Here is a 13945-nt window from a genome sequence, read left to right as displayed (position 1 = left end):
AATAGCATAGTCGCATCCAATTAAACTAACCATACCTCTAACTCAAAAATCAAACACCAAAACCATATGTTAGGGTCGTAGAAGTCTAAGATCCTAACTCTATGCCTAAATTAATTTACTATAGGATTGCATAATTCTAAGATCCTAACATTATACCTAAATTGATTTACTAAATACGTAAATCGATTAGACATCAAAGTGTTCAAGGATAACATTTAATTTTCTTAAAATTGGTCTGACTTGATCAAATATGTTTCCATGTCCAATTTGGTAAAAGGAAAAATTTACTTTTCCATTTTTATTCTTAAGGAAAAAGTAGATACAACTGGTATCCTTGAACATTTTTTTTTTTTCATTGGAGGGAGATTAGTTTCAACTTTGAATCTTGAGAAAATATTAAGTAAATTAGGTGTATACACTAAATCTAACATAATTTCTTCATCTATACAAAAAAAAAAAAAAATACTTAATGTAGTGAAAATATTAGACATGGCGAAATCATGTTACATGTAATAATTTCTCAGTTCGGACAATCATGTACCAAATCATTTCCTTCTATTCTCATGAATTTTTGCTTCTACGTCCCCTGATCGTGTTCTGTGCTGAAGCTCAACTTGGCCCATTTACCAATTAATCTTTTATGCATTAAAATTTTTAGGTCTATTCCAGACAGAGCTAGACCTAGAGAATCCTGATTACAAATTTTTTTTTTTTTTATCTTTTGCATTATATTAGAAATATATATCATATATAAAACACCAATGTGTAAATAGTGGACAAATATATGTTCAATATTTCTGATTTTTTTTTTGAGTACCTAAAATTGCATACGCCCATCATACAATAGCTATTCTATTTGAGCATCTTCGTCAAACGGTCGAGGCACGACTTGCCTAAACTTTTCTCATAGAATGAATTAATTAGTTAAACAACGCACTGCTGTTTGCGGGGAAAACTCTTAACAGCAGACTGTTTCTACCTCACAAAAGAAGATTTATATTCATAAGTTGGGTAGCATGCTTCTGCAGACAATACGTCCAAATATAAATATTGAAACTATTCACCCGAACAGAAAATCAGATAGCCATAGATTGAAGCCCAGATGCATCTTTTGCCCTTTTCTTTTTCGATTTTTTTTCACCTTTTTTGCTAGACCTTTTCTTCGTTTCGTCCTTCGTAATAGGCTGTGTATTCTTTAGGTGTTGATGAATGGCAGCCAATGGATCCGATAGGAAAGCAGGATGGCTAAGAACAGTCCTTAATTGATTTGCTTCCTTCGTTCTGATTAAAATCATCGCATTAATATAAAGCAACACGATATAATCAATTGAAGAAAGTCTTGAAGAATAATAATGATAAAAGACAATAAACTCTCCTAAGATTGGGTGAAAAGACACAAACACGGAGAACTCCCAAGGTTCCAAAAATTTTATGGACCTTCCCTAAAAAGATGTAAACTTTCCCTGAAAATTAACCCAAAAAACAAGCCTTTTTTGAAACTTGAAGGTCAGTCTTTTTGTCTAAATCTCAGGAAAGGCTTGTGAAATTCTTGAAATCGAGAGGTCAGTGTTTTCTACTCAAATAATAATTAAAGATTAAAACACTTACACTAGCTTTTGCCTAGATTTGCTGTTCAGTTTAAGTTGCTGTGGAGCCTTCAACTCAGGAAGGGACTCTGAGAGGGAAGAGAGATTATATGCTTTCAGTTTCTTCTGTCGACTTCTAAGCCTTTTCTTCTGGTAGAACAGCAATTATTTCATCTCATAACACATAAAATAGGGACGTTCAAAAGGATGTATAAATTCTTGGACAGATAATCAAATTCCATATTTAAGTTAAAAATCAGAATGTTGTGGAATAACAATGACAACAATAAAGACAACCATGACAGTGCAAGGAATTGGTTACCTGAGTGCAAGAAAACTACTGCGCTCGACATTATGAGATGCATATTCCAATTATTATTATTATTATTATTATTAATTGATTCATTGTTAACCCCACACATATAGCAAGAACAGCCAGATGTATCTTCATTTCCCATAAATGACATCAAAATACAGAAGCAGCTCGAGGCGGCACTAATTGCGGAGAACATTAAACATCAACTAATATGATCTAGTCCTGAACAATAAAAGGCCATGAATGCACCAAGAAGGTAAAGTAATCCTATTCAATTCAGTGTCAGAATGAAAATAAATGCGAAAAAAAAAAAAAAAGGAGAAGAATACAAGTTCAATGTGGGAAAAGAAGACATGACAGAACCTTAATTTCACAAATATATACCTCAATTGATGATATGCTGATAAAAAGAAGATAAGGACCACATTGATATAAATTATATGGTGGAAAAGGATTTGCCCAAGTATTATTATGATAAAGATAATGATGATGATGTGATGACGATGATGATGATGATGATGATGTCAGCAAAAGGAGAACTCATTAAAAGGCATCAAGAGGGTGCTGCCGGCTTACAAGAAAAAGAGGCCAAAAAAGAAGTATCATTTGCGATATAGTATCCAAAAAATATTAAACTCCTGTTTGGAGCACTTGTTGCACAAGCAGGTATAACACTATCAATTAAAATAAGTCTTTTTGCAACAAAGTGGTGTTTGGCATGTTCCCAAATGAATGCATATCTAAAAAAAGTGCTGAAAAATTGACTTTTTAAAGTGGATTTGAGAAGCTATCTTGGGTTGTCTATTGGGTACTCGTATCAGTGCCACTGCAGAGAGGCGGTGGGAATCATGTAAATTTTTACATGCGCGCTCTCCTCTCTTCTGCCTTCCTCTCTTATCTCTTCCCAATCAGTTTCTCACTGGGTAGGAATGCCCCTCTCTCTCTCTCTCTCTGGCCTGTGCAATGTCACCACTTTCTGCTTGCTCATTCCCTATAGACTTCTGGTTGCACTGCTGCAGCCTCTTAAGACCATCAAGGAACAAGGCATTGTTGTTGCTAATGGCGCCATTGTTGTTTCCATTCACCAGCGAGACTTGGGTGCTGATCAGGAAGATGCAGCTAGTGGGGATCCATTTTGTCAAGGTCTGAGCTGAGTTGGAACATTGAACGGTGATGACCAGCAGGAAGATGATGCTGGTGCTGTCAGGCCCTGGGGCTCTGAAGAAGAATGGATTGGGCATTTTGGGTTGGGAATGTATTGAAAATTTGAAATTAAGGAGAGGAAATCTTTATTTGAAGATGGAGAAAAGGGTGGGTGTGTGTTTATATATTTAGAGTTTGAAGAATATGTAATGAGGAGTAGAACTGATGAGGTTTTGTTTGCTAAATCTTTTTCTTTAAAGTTGTAAGTTTGGATGGTGTGTTTGGTAACTTTGGTTAGGAACAAGAACATAACCCAACATTACGACCATGATGACTAGGTGCAACTTAACCAGAGCCTGATTTTTTATTTTTTTATTTTTCAAAAAAAGAATATTGTTAAACAGAAATTAGTAACAAGATTATTGTTAATTAAAAAATTATAATAATATATTATTGTATTTAATAAAAAATGTTAAAGATGTGAAGCAAAATGTTAATGACCATAAATTGACCATAAATATTAATTAAAATTTTAATTATTTAATAATATTGTTAACATAATTTAATAATCATAATTTATTTTATTATATACAATTGTTAATTCTATATTAAAATATAGTAATATTATTCATATGACAATAATGTAGATTCTCAATTAAACACTCTTTTCCAAACACAACCAAACAACACTCATGACTTTCAGCACTAAACTTATTATCAACATTCATAAAATTTAGCACTTCAGAAAAGCACTATTTAATAAGTGGTTCCAAGCTATCCTTAAGTATCCAAAATATACAATCTGCTAAACCAGCTAGCAAGAGTTGTAACCCATCCATCTTCAAGGATTGGAAGTGAGACAGCTGTTCCTTCAAATGCTCTTCTGCTCCTTTCTATTACTTGTCATTTAATAAATCATTATCTAGCCTCAGCTTTAGAGTTAAAACCCTAGAAGAGGTATGGTCTGGTAAACTTGTTGATTATTCTAACCTGAAAATTTTTGGGTGTCCTGCCTTTGTGCATTTTAGTGAAGGGAAATTAGAGCCAAGAAATGCATTTTTCTTGGTTATGCAACCTAGGTGAAGGTTTATAGACTTCGGTGTCCTGATTCCAAGCCACCCAAGGTTATCGTCAATAGAGATGTTATTTTTTTATGAGATAGTAATGCTTAACCCATAGAAGGAGAAAGATACTGCAGAAGTTAACCAAGTTAAGAATAACATTAAGAAAGTCGAGATAGAAGAGGGCAACACCCCTTTGCAGGAGACTACTCCTAGTTAGATTGGCTTAGTTGAGAACACTAGTGAAGTAGAAGAGATGTTACACGAAGAATCTTATAGCGTTGCCAAACACAAGCCTAGAAGCACAATCAAATTACATTCAAGGTATAGTAATGTTGTACAGTTTTGTTATTCTAATCCTACTGGTTATGCTTTGGCAATTGCACAAGAAACCAATGAAATTGGAGAACCTGTAACATATGCAGAAGCAATTTCTTGTGTTGATTCTGCTAAGTGGTTAGTCGCTATGCAAGAGGAGATTGAGTCTTTAAACAAGAATCATGCTTGGGAATTAGTAAAGTTTCCCAAGGGAAAGAAGATTGTAGGTTGCAAATGGGTTTTAAAGAAAAAAAGAATTTAAACAAGAATCATGCTTGGGAATTAGTAAAGTTTCCCAAGGGAAGGAAGATTGTAGGTTGCAAATGGGTTTTAAAGAAAAAAAGAACGTATTTAGGAATTAAGGACGCAAGCTATAAGGCACAGTTAACTACTAAAGGTTATATTCAAATTGCAGGACTAGATTTTAATAAAAATTTCTCTCATGTTGTTAATCATGCCTCTATACATGTATTGTTATCTCTCATTGCTATGCATGATTTGAAATTGGAACAATGAGATGTTAAAACAACTTTTCTACATGGTAGATTTGAGGAAAAGATTTCATGCGTCAACCTAAAGGTTTTATTATTAATGGCATAGTAGTCAAAAGCGCGCCTCAGGCGTGAGGCGCAGGGGCGACGAGGCCAGCACCTCATCACTGGTGAGGCGAGCCGACTTTTAAGAGGCGCAAGAGGGCGCACTGAGGCACACTGATGCTCCAGGAGCCGTGAGTCGCGCCTTGAAATTTTTAAAGCTATTAGCCTACTAATAAAGAAATAAACCAGAACGAACCCTAGCCCTCGTTCAACTCGAACCAACAGGATTCATCTGCAACTCTTCAAGCAAGCACGAAACGAGCCGGAACCCTTCTTCTTCGACCCTTTGAAGCAGCACGACACCAGCAGAAGCCTTCGCAAGTTCATCTTTGAGCCTTCAAACCAGCAGGAGCTTCGTGAGTTCGTCTTCGAGCCTTCGAACTAGCAGGAGCCCTTCACGAGCTCGTCTTCGACCATTCGAACCAGCAGGAGCTTCATGAGTTCGCCTTTGAGCCTTCAAGAATTGTCAGTTCATCTGGCTTTGAAGCAGCACAAAACCAGCAGGAGAAGTTCGTCTTCGACCAATCGATCCTTCGAAGCAGTATGAAACCAGCAGGAGCCCTTTGTCTTCAACCTTTCGAAGTTCAAACCAGCACGATGCTGGTTCGAGCCTTCGTGAGTTGTCAGGCTGCTTCGATTTTCAGACTAGTAAGTCATCGTCGTCATCTTCTTCTTCTTCTTCAGTTTTTCTTCCGCTTCTTCTTCTTCTTCTTCAATTCTTCTTCTGCTTCTTCCTTTTCAGTTCTTCTTCTTTTTCTTTTTCTCCTCCTTTCTTCTTCAGTTCTTTTTCAGTTTTTATTCTTCATCTTCTTCTTTTTCAGTTCTTCTACTCCTCCTTATTCTTTTTCAGTTCTTCAGTTCTGCTGCCTCCTTCCGGCTGTTTCTTCTTATAATATTAATTTGCATTAAGCCTCTAAGTTAATATTATATAATGTGTAATTAATTATGTAGTTTAATGCAAGTTTATACTCTATAATTAATAAATAACATTTTTTTACTGAATTTTGCTGCTGTTTTTTAATTTGTTTGGAAATGCAGTATACAAACTAAACATTTTTCTGAAAGATAATAATATATAACATTTTTTTACTGAATTTAGCTGCTGTTTTATTGTACTCTTTTCTTTTGATATTGTAGATGCTTTTGGGCCTTCAGCCTGGCAATTTTATTTCATTTCAAATTTGAAGCTTGAAATCTTGCATGCGTAATTACTTATGTTGAAACTATGTTTGTTTCACTTGGAACTAGGTACTTGGTTTTCATAATTACTATTGAATATTTTGGCATTTTAAATACTAATATTACTGTTGATGTTTTTTTATATCAATTACCCACCAAAGAGGCATTGTACACAATTTTAATAATTGTGTGCCTCACCTTTGTGAGGCATGCGCCTTCGCCTCGCGCCTCAGCTTTAAGTATCCTCTAAAGCCTCGGTGCGCCTTGCGCGTTGGACTACTATGATTAATGGAAAAGAAGACTATGTTTTTTTATTAAAAATAATATTATATGGATTGAAGCAATCTCCTCGTCAGTGGTATAAAAGGTTCAACTCGTTTATGTTGGACAATAATTATTTAAGGAGCAAGCATGATAGTTGTGTATACTTCAAGAAACATAAAAATGATTCTCTTATTTACTTCTTGTTTTATGTTGATGACATGTTTATTGCTTCTAAAGATAAATCTAAGATCAACAAGTTAAGGGACTAGCTTGTCAAGGATTTTGAAATGAAAAATTTAGCAGCAGCAAAGAAGATTCTTGACATGGAAACTCACAGGAATTGAAAGGAAGGATTGTTGTATTTCACATAAAAGAAATATGTTGAAAACGTTCTAGATTGTATTGGCATGACAAATGCCAAACCAGTTAACACTCCACTTGCTGCTCATTTCCAACTATCAGCTGTTTTGTGTTCGCAATCAGATATTGAAAGTAATTACATGCACATGTTCCATATTCTAGTGCAATTGAAAGTCTAATGTATACTATGATTTGTACCTAACCAGAAATTCCACACGCCATTAGTGTTGTAAGCAAGTATAAGGCTAATCCAAGTAAAAAGCAATGACAAGCGGTAAAATAAATACTTTGATACCTAAGAGGTACTTTTGATGCTTGTTTAAAATTTGGGAGACATGAGTCTAGTGCTATTTGTTATGTTGATTCAGATTTTTCTAGGGATCTCAATAAAAGAAGATCCATTACTAATTATGTGTTCACTCTCAGAGGATGTGCCGTAAGTTGGAAGGAAAGTCTACAACATGTGGCATTATCCATTATTGAGGTAGAATACATGGCAATAATAGCGCTAGTCAAAAAGTTATTTGGTAAAGGGGTTTGATTGGTGAGCTTACATTTTGTTGGGACAAGACTATAGTTCATTGTGACAACCAGAGTGCTATTCATTTGATTAAAGATCAAATGTTTAATGAAAGAACAAAACATATGATGTTTGGCATGTTTTGTTCATGATATTATTTCATAAGGAAAAATTATTATAAGAAAATTGGAACTATTGATAATCTTGCAAATATGTTGACAAAGTCTCAAGCATCAGCCAAATCCAAGCAATGCTTGGACTTGATTGGAATTTGCAGTTCTTCACATAAGCCCATGGAGGCATAATATGGAGAAGATGAAAGAAGAAAATCATCTTTCATATGTGATTGAAGGGGGAGTTTTGTTAAATAATGGACCATGCTTGGATTTGATTGGAATTTGCAGTTCTTCACATAAGCCCATGGCGGCATAATATGGAGAAGATGAAAGAAGAAAATCATCTTTCATATGTGACTGAAGGGGGAGTTTTGTTAAATAATGGACCAACTCTATAGAAATGCTTTGGCTAGTCCCCATATGAATGCTCTCTCATTCAAGAGGCGAGATGGAGATATTTGTCTTCCCATGTGTTGATCAATGCATTCATGCTTCACAATAAATCTCTCATTCAAGATAAGTGTTATTTGTAATAAATTGAGAGTTTGTTCATTCATTAAAAATAAGGGGGTTTTGTTTGTTTTTGTTTGTTTGTTTGTTTGTTCGTTCGTTTTTTTTTTTTTCTTCTTCTTTTTTTTGGGTGTATTAGAAGAAAGAAAATTAAAGAATTAACCTCAAAGGGAGTAAATTTGCATCCCTGACTTGAGAAAGAGTTAATTTCATTTGGGAGGGAGTTATTCTTGACGGGGTGTATATATAGGTGCCCTTGTGGGTCTTTGGAAGGTGTGTCCAAAAGCATAACATCTCAAATGCTCTTGTATTCTATCTCTTCCCAATAGTGAAATTATCTTGTCATTTTCTCCCGTGGATGTAGTTTATAAGGCGAACCACGAAATCTTGTGTCTATTTTCTTGCATTTCTCTTTTATTATTCACTTATTGATCCTAACAAGTCTTTTTTGTTCCACTTGTTGAAAACTCCACTTGTGAGTTTGTCCCACATTGAAAAAATATAGTGAAGGATAGGTGTTTATATACATGGTTGAGCCCATGACCTAATGGCTTAAACTTTTGGGTCAAGTTGGTGCTCACTTATGTATATCAAGCCTGCCCATAAGGACTCCCTTAGTCCTAAGAAGTGGTATCAGAGTCGATGGTTCGAATTGGGCTTAAGTATTCATGCAGATATTGATGTCATAGAAGAAGAGGGGTGGATCTTACAGATACTAATCTTGTGGATGAGTGAACTCTTATCATTTCGTACTATTTCCCATGGTTGAGTAATGGCTGCTAGTCTGCAAGTTGGTTGCATGAAAAGTAATGATTTCCGTTCAAAGGAGAGTTGTTGGAACTCATAAGTGAGGGGGAGATTGTTGAAAATTCCACTTGTGAGTTTGTCCAAAATTGGCAAAATATAGTAAAGGAGTGCTTATACAAATGGTTGGGCCCAAAGACCTAATGACTTAAGCTTTTGGGTCAACTTGGTGCTTACCCATGTATATCAAGCTTGCTCATAAGGACTCTCTCAGTCCTAACAAGTGGTATTTATTCTTGATGAGGTGTATATATAGGTGCCTTCGTGAGTCTTTGGAATGTGTATCAGAGATCATATCTAAGATATGGTATTCTATCTCTTTCCAATAGTGAAATTATCTTGTCATCTTCTCCTACGAATATAGGCTATAAGCCAAACCATGTAAATCTTGTGTCTATTTACTTGCATTTATCTTTTATTATTCACTTATTTTCTTAATTATAGTACCTAATTACCTATAGATCCTAACAAGTGGTATTAGAGCTAGGTTCCCAATGGCTTTGACATCGTATGACATTGAGAAATTTGATGGTTCTAGTAGTTTTAATCTTTGGTAAGTAAAAATGCGCGTGGTCTTGACCCAAAAGGGTTTGCTAAAAGTATTGCTAGGAAAAGAGAAAATATCGAGTACTTTAAAAAAAGATCAAAAGGACGAGATGGATGAAAGGCTTTGACAACAATCCAATTATGCCTTTCAGATACTATTCTGAGAGAAGTTTTCTCAGAAAAGATTGTTGCCAATTTATGGTTTTAATTGGAGTCATTGAGCATGACAAATTCCCTCACCAACAAATTATATTTGAAGAAGGTATGTCTATGAAAATCCACATTGATGTATTAAATTCCATCATTACAAATCTGAATTCAATTGATTCCAAAATTGAAGAAGAAGATCAAGTCCTTCTATTGTTACAGTCATTACCCCTTTCATACAAGCATTTTAGAGAAACCTTCTTATTTAGTAGAGATACCATTTATTTATAGAATGTTAAAGCTTCATTATTCTCTAAAGAATTGCTTGAGAAACATATTATAGAGAATACGGGTGAAAGACTGGGAAATGCTTTGGTAACCAAGAGGAGGACCAAGAGAAAAAAATTCAGATCATATATGTAGATCAAGATTAAGACATGCAAATAAATTTTGCAATTACTGCAAGAAGAAAAAACACATCAAAGCAGACCACTACAAGCTGAAGAACAAGAATAAAGAAATCAAACAAGGCCAAAACCAAAGAAAGAATGAGAAAGATGTTGAGGCAAATGTTGCTGATAACAAATTTGAAGATGTTAAATTTGTTCACTCCACTACCAGCGATGCATGCTTTAAAGATCATGTGATGAATTCAGCATGCTCGTTTCATATGTGTCCTAATAAATATTGGTTTTCCTCGAATGAATCAATCTCTAATGAAATTTTGTATTGATGGGCAACAATGTAGCTTGTAAAATTGTTGGGATTGGAACGATACAAATCAAAATGTATGATGGTGTTGTGAAAACTCTCACCGAAATTCAGCATGTTCAAAATTTGAAGAAGAATCTTTTTTCTCTTGGAGCCCTTGATTCCAAAGGGTACAAGTACTCCACTAAAGGAGAAGTCATACAAGTCAGCAAAGGTGCCCTTATTATTCTTAAAGCAAAAAATTACCTCCTAATTTATGCCTTGCAAGGTGCCATAGTTTCAGATGTTGCCATTGTTACTCAATCCTCTATGCAGATTCTGATATTACCAAACTATGGAATATTAGGTTGGGACATATAAGGGAGAAAGAGCTAATGTTATTTTGCAAAAGAGGTATTCTTTGCGGCCAAAGTACAAGTAAGATAGAATTCTGCGAACATGATGTGTTTTAAAAGCAAAAGAGAGTCACTTTCAACACTAGCATCCACAAAACCAAACATACTCTGAACTACATACATTTTGACCTCTGGGGACCCTCTTGTGTTCCTTCTAAAGGTGGAACTTGATACATGCAAACCTTCAACGATGAACACTCAAGAAAGACTTAGGTATTCTTTTTGAAGCATAAGAACGAAGTGTTTAAATATCTCAAGCAATTGAAAGCATTGACTGAGAAACAAATTGGAAAGAAGGTCAAGTGACACAGAACTGATAATGGATTGGAATTTTGTTCATTCAAATTTGAAGAATTTTGCAAAAATGAAGGCATTATCAGGCATAAGACAGTCAGACATATGCCACAATAGAAAGGGGTGACCGAGCGCATGAAGAGAAGCCTCTTGGAGAAAGTTTGTCGTATGCTCTCAAATGCTAATTTATCAAGGAATTTTTAGCAAAGGCTATTTCTACTAGCCATTTAATAAATTGTTCTCTAGCCTCAACTTTGGAGCTCAGGACCCCAAAAGAGGTATGATTTGGCAAATTTGTTGATTATTCTAATCATAAAATTCTTGGGTTTCCTACCTATGTGCAAGTTAGTGAAAATAAATTAGAGCTAATAACCAAGAAATGTATTTTCCTTGATTATGCAACCTGGGCAAAGGGTTATAGACTTTGGTGTCCTCATTCCAAGTCACCTAAGTTTATTATCAATAGAGATGTTATTTTCTATGAGACAATAATGCTTAACCCAAAGAAAGAGAAAAATACCATTGCAGAAGTTAACCAAGTCAAGAATAACATCAAGAAAGAAGATGACACTACCCCTTTGCAAGATACAACTCGTAGTTAGACTGGCTCAATTGAGAACACTAGTGAAGTAGAAGAGATGCACACAAAGAATCTTAGAGCACTGCCAAACACACGCCTAGAAGAGAGATCAAATTATATTCAAGGTATAGTAATTTTGTATAGGTTTTTCATTCTAATCCTATTGGCTATGCTTTGGTAGTTGCACAAGAAGCCAATGAAACTGGAGAACCCGTAACATACTCAGAAGCAATTTCTTGTGTTGATTCTACTAAATGATTAGTGGCTATGCAAGAGTAGATTGAGTCTTTACACAAGAATCAGACTAGAATTAGTAAAGCCTCCCAAGAGAAAGAAGATTGTAGGTTGCAAAAAAGGTATTTTAGGAGTTGAAGACGCAAGGTATAAGGCACAGTTAGTTGCTAAAGGTAATAGTCAAATTGCAGGAATAGATTTTAATAAAGTTTTCTCTCTTGTTGTTAATCATGCCTCTATACAGGTATTATTATCTCTCGTCACTATACATGATTTCGAATTGGAACAACTAGATGTTAAAATAGCTTTTCTGCATGGTAGAGTTGAGGAAAAGATTTTCATGTGTCAACCTGAAGGTTTTATTATTAATAGAAAAGAAGACCAAGTTTTTCTATTAAAAATATCGTTATATGGATTGAAGTAATCGCCTTGTCAGTGGTATAAAAGGTTCGACTCGTTTATGTTGGACAATGAGTATTCAAGGAGCAAGCATGACAGTCATGTGTACTTCACAAAACATAAAAGTGATTTTTTTTATTTACTTGTTATATGTTGATAACATGCTTATTGCTTCAAAGATAAATTTGAGATCAACAGGTTAAAGGAATAGCTTGTCGGGGAATTTAAAATGAAAAATTTAGGAGCAGCAAAGAAGATTCTTTGCACGGAAATTCACAGGAATCGAAAGGAAGGATTGTCATATTTGACACACAAGAAATATGTTGAAAAAGTTCTGGAGCATTTTGGCATGACAAATATCAAAACAGTTAGCACTCCACTTGTTGCTTATTTCCAACTATTAGCTATTTTCTCTCCACAATCAAACATTGAAAGTGATTACACGTCACATGTTCCTTAATCTAGTGCAGTTGGAAGTCTAATGTCTTAACCAAACATTTCACACACAAATAGTGTGGTGAGTAGGTATATGGCTAATCATGGTAAAGAGAATTGGCAAGCAGTGAAATGGATACTTCGATATCTAAAAGGTACATATGATGCTTGTTTAAAATTTGTGAGAAATAAGTCTAGTGCTAATGGTTATGTTGATTCAGATTTTGCTAGGGATTTGGATAAGAGAAGATCCATTACTAGTTATGTGTTTACTCTCAGATGATGTGTCATAAGTTAGAAGGCAAGTCTACAACATGTTGCATTATCCACTACCAAGGCAGAATACATGACAATAACAAAGACAAACAAAGAAGCTATTTGGTTAAACGGTTTGAGTGATCAACTTACATCTTATTGGGACAAGATTATAGTTTATTGTGAAAACCAAAGTGCTATTCATTTGACTAAGGATCAAATATTTCATGAAAGAATAGAACATATTGATGTTACGTATCATTTTGTTTGTGATATCATTTCACAAGGGAAAACTATTGTAAAGAAAATTGGTACAGTTGATAATCTTGCATATATGTTGACAAAGTCTCTAGCATCAACTAAGTTCAAGCGTTACTTGGACTTGGTTGGAATTTGCATTTTGTGAAATAAGCCCATAGGGGCATAAGATGGAGAAGATGGAAGCAAAAAATTAACTTCATATGTGAGTATGTGACTAGAGGGGGAGATTTGTTAATGATGGACCAGCCCCATATAAATGCTTGGGAACCCCATATGAATGGTCTCTTATTTAAGCTCTCATTCAAGATATGAGTTACTTGTTTTTCCATGCCTTGGTCAATGCATTCATGCTTCACAATAAACCTCGCACTCAAGATAGGAGTTATTTGTAATAAATTGAGAGTTTATTCTCTCATTAAAGAAAGGAATTTCCTTTTTTTCTTTTTATATTGGAAGAATGAAAATTAAAGAGTTGACCTCAAGGAGAGTTAATTTGCATCCCTGATTTGAGGGGGAGTTAATTTGAATTGGGAGGGAGTTACTATTGACAAAGTGTATATATAGGTGCCTTTGTGGGTCTTGGGAAGGTGTGTCAAAGAGCACAATATCTTAGACACTCTTGTATTCTCTCTCTTCCTAATAGTGAAATTATCTAGTCATCTTCTCCCATGGATGTAGGCTATAAGCTGAACCACGTAAATCTTGTGTCTATTTTCATGCATTTCTCTTTTATTATTCAGTTATTTTCTCAATTGTCATACTTATCAATCCTAACAATAATATATATCAAATAAATACCAATGATCATAATACCCTTACTATCTCACACTTACTAACATAACTCTAGCATGCTAATATTGTTAAATGATCAAAATAACCATTAACACTCCCCCTCAAGATGGAGCATATATATCA

General features: G+C 34.8%; 1 protein-coding gene across 2 annotated transcripts in view; it reads right to left on the bottom strand.

The window, feature by feature from the left end:
- Positions 1–865: 865 nt before the first annotated feature.
- The window catches only part of LOC131156140 (uncharacterized), a 33740-nt gene continuing 20660 nt past the window's right edge, over positions 866–13945 (bottom strand). Inside the window, exons 5-6 of one of the 2 annotated variants that reach the window (XM_058109587.1) lie at positions 1609–1736; positions 866–1281 (exon numbers count right to left, since the gene is read on the bottom strand). In XM_058109587.1, coding sequence (XP_057965570.1) covers positions 1077–1281; positions 1609–1736 — 333 coding nt within the window. In that variant the 3' untranslated portion in view covers positions 866–1076. The remainder of the gene's footprint in view (positions 1282–1608; positions 1737–13945) is intronic. The other variant, XM_058109588.1, reaches the window with a different exon arrangement.

This window comes from Malania oleifera, chromosome 5, assembly GCF_029873635.1.
Source record: "Malania oleifera isolate guangnan ecotype guangnan chromosome 5, ASM2987363v1, whole genome shotgun sequence".
Taxonomy (NCBI): Eukaryota; Viridiplantae; Streptophyta; class Magnoliopsida; order Santalales; family Ximeniaceae; genus Malania; species Malania oleifera.
The sequence above is the reverse complement of the archived record's forward strand: the minus strand, read 5'-3'. Positions and strand labels throughout refer to the sequence as shown.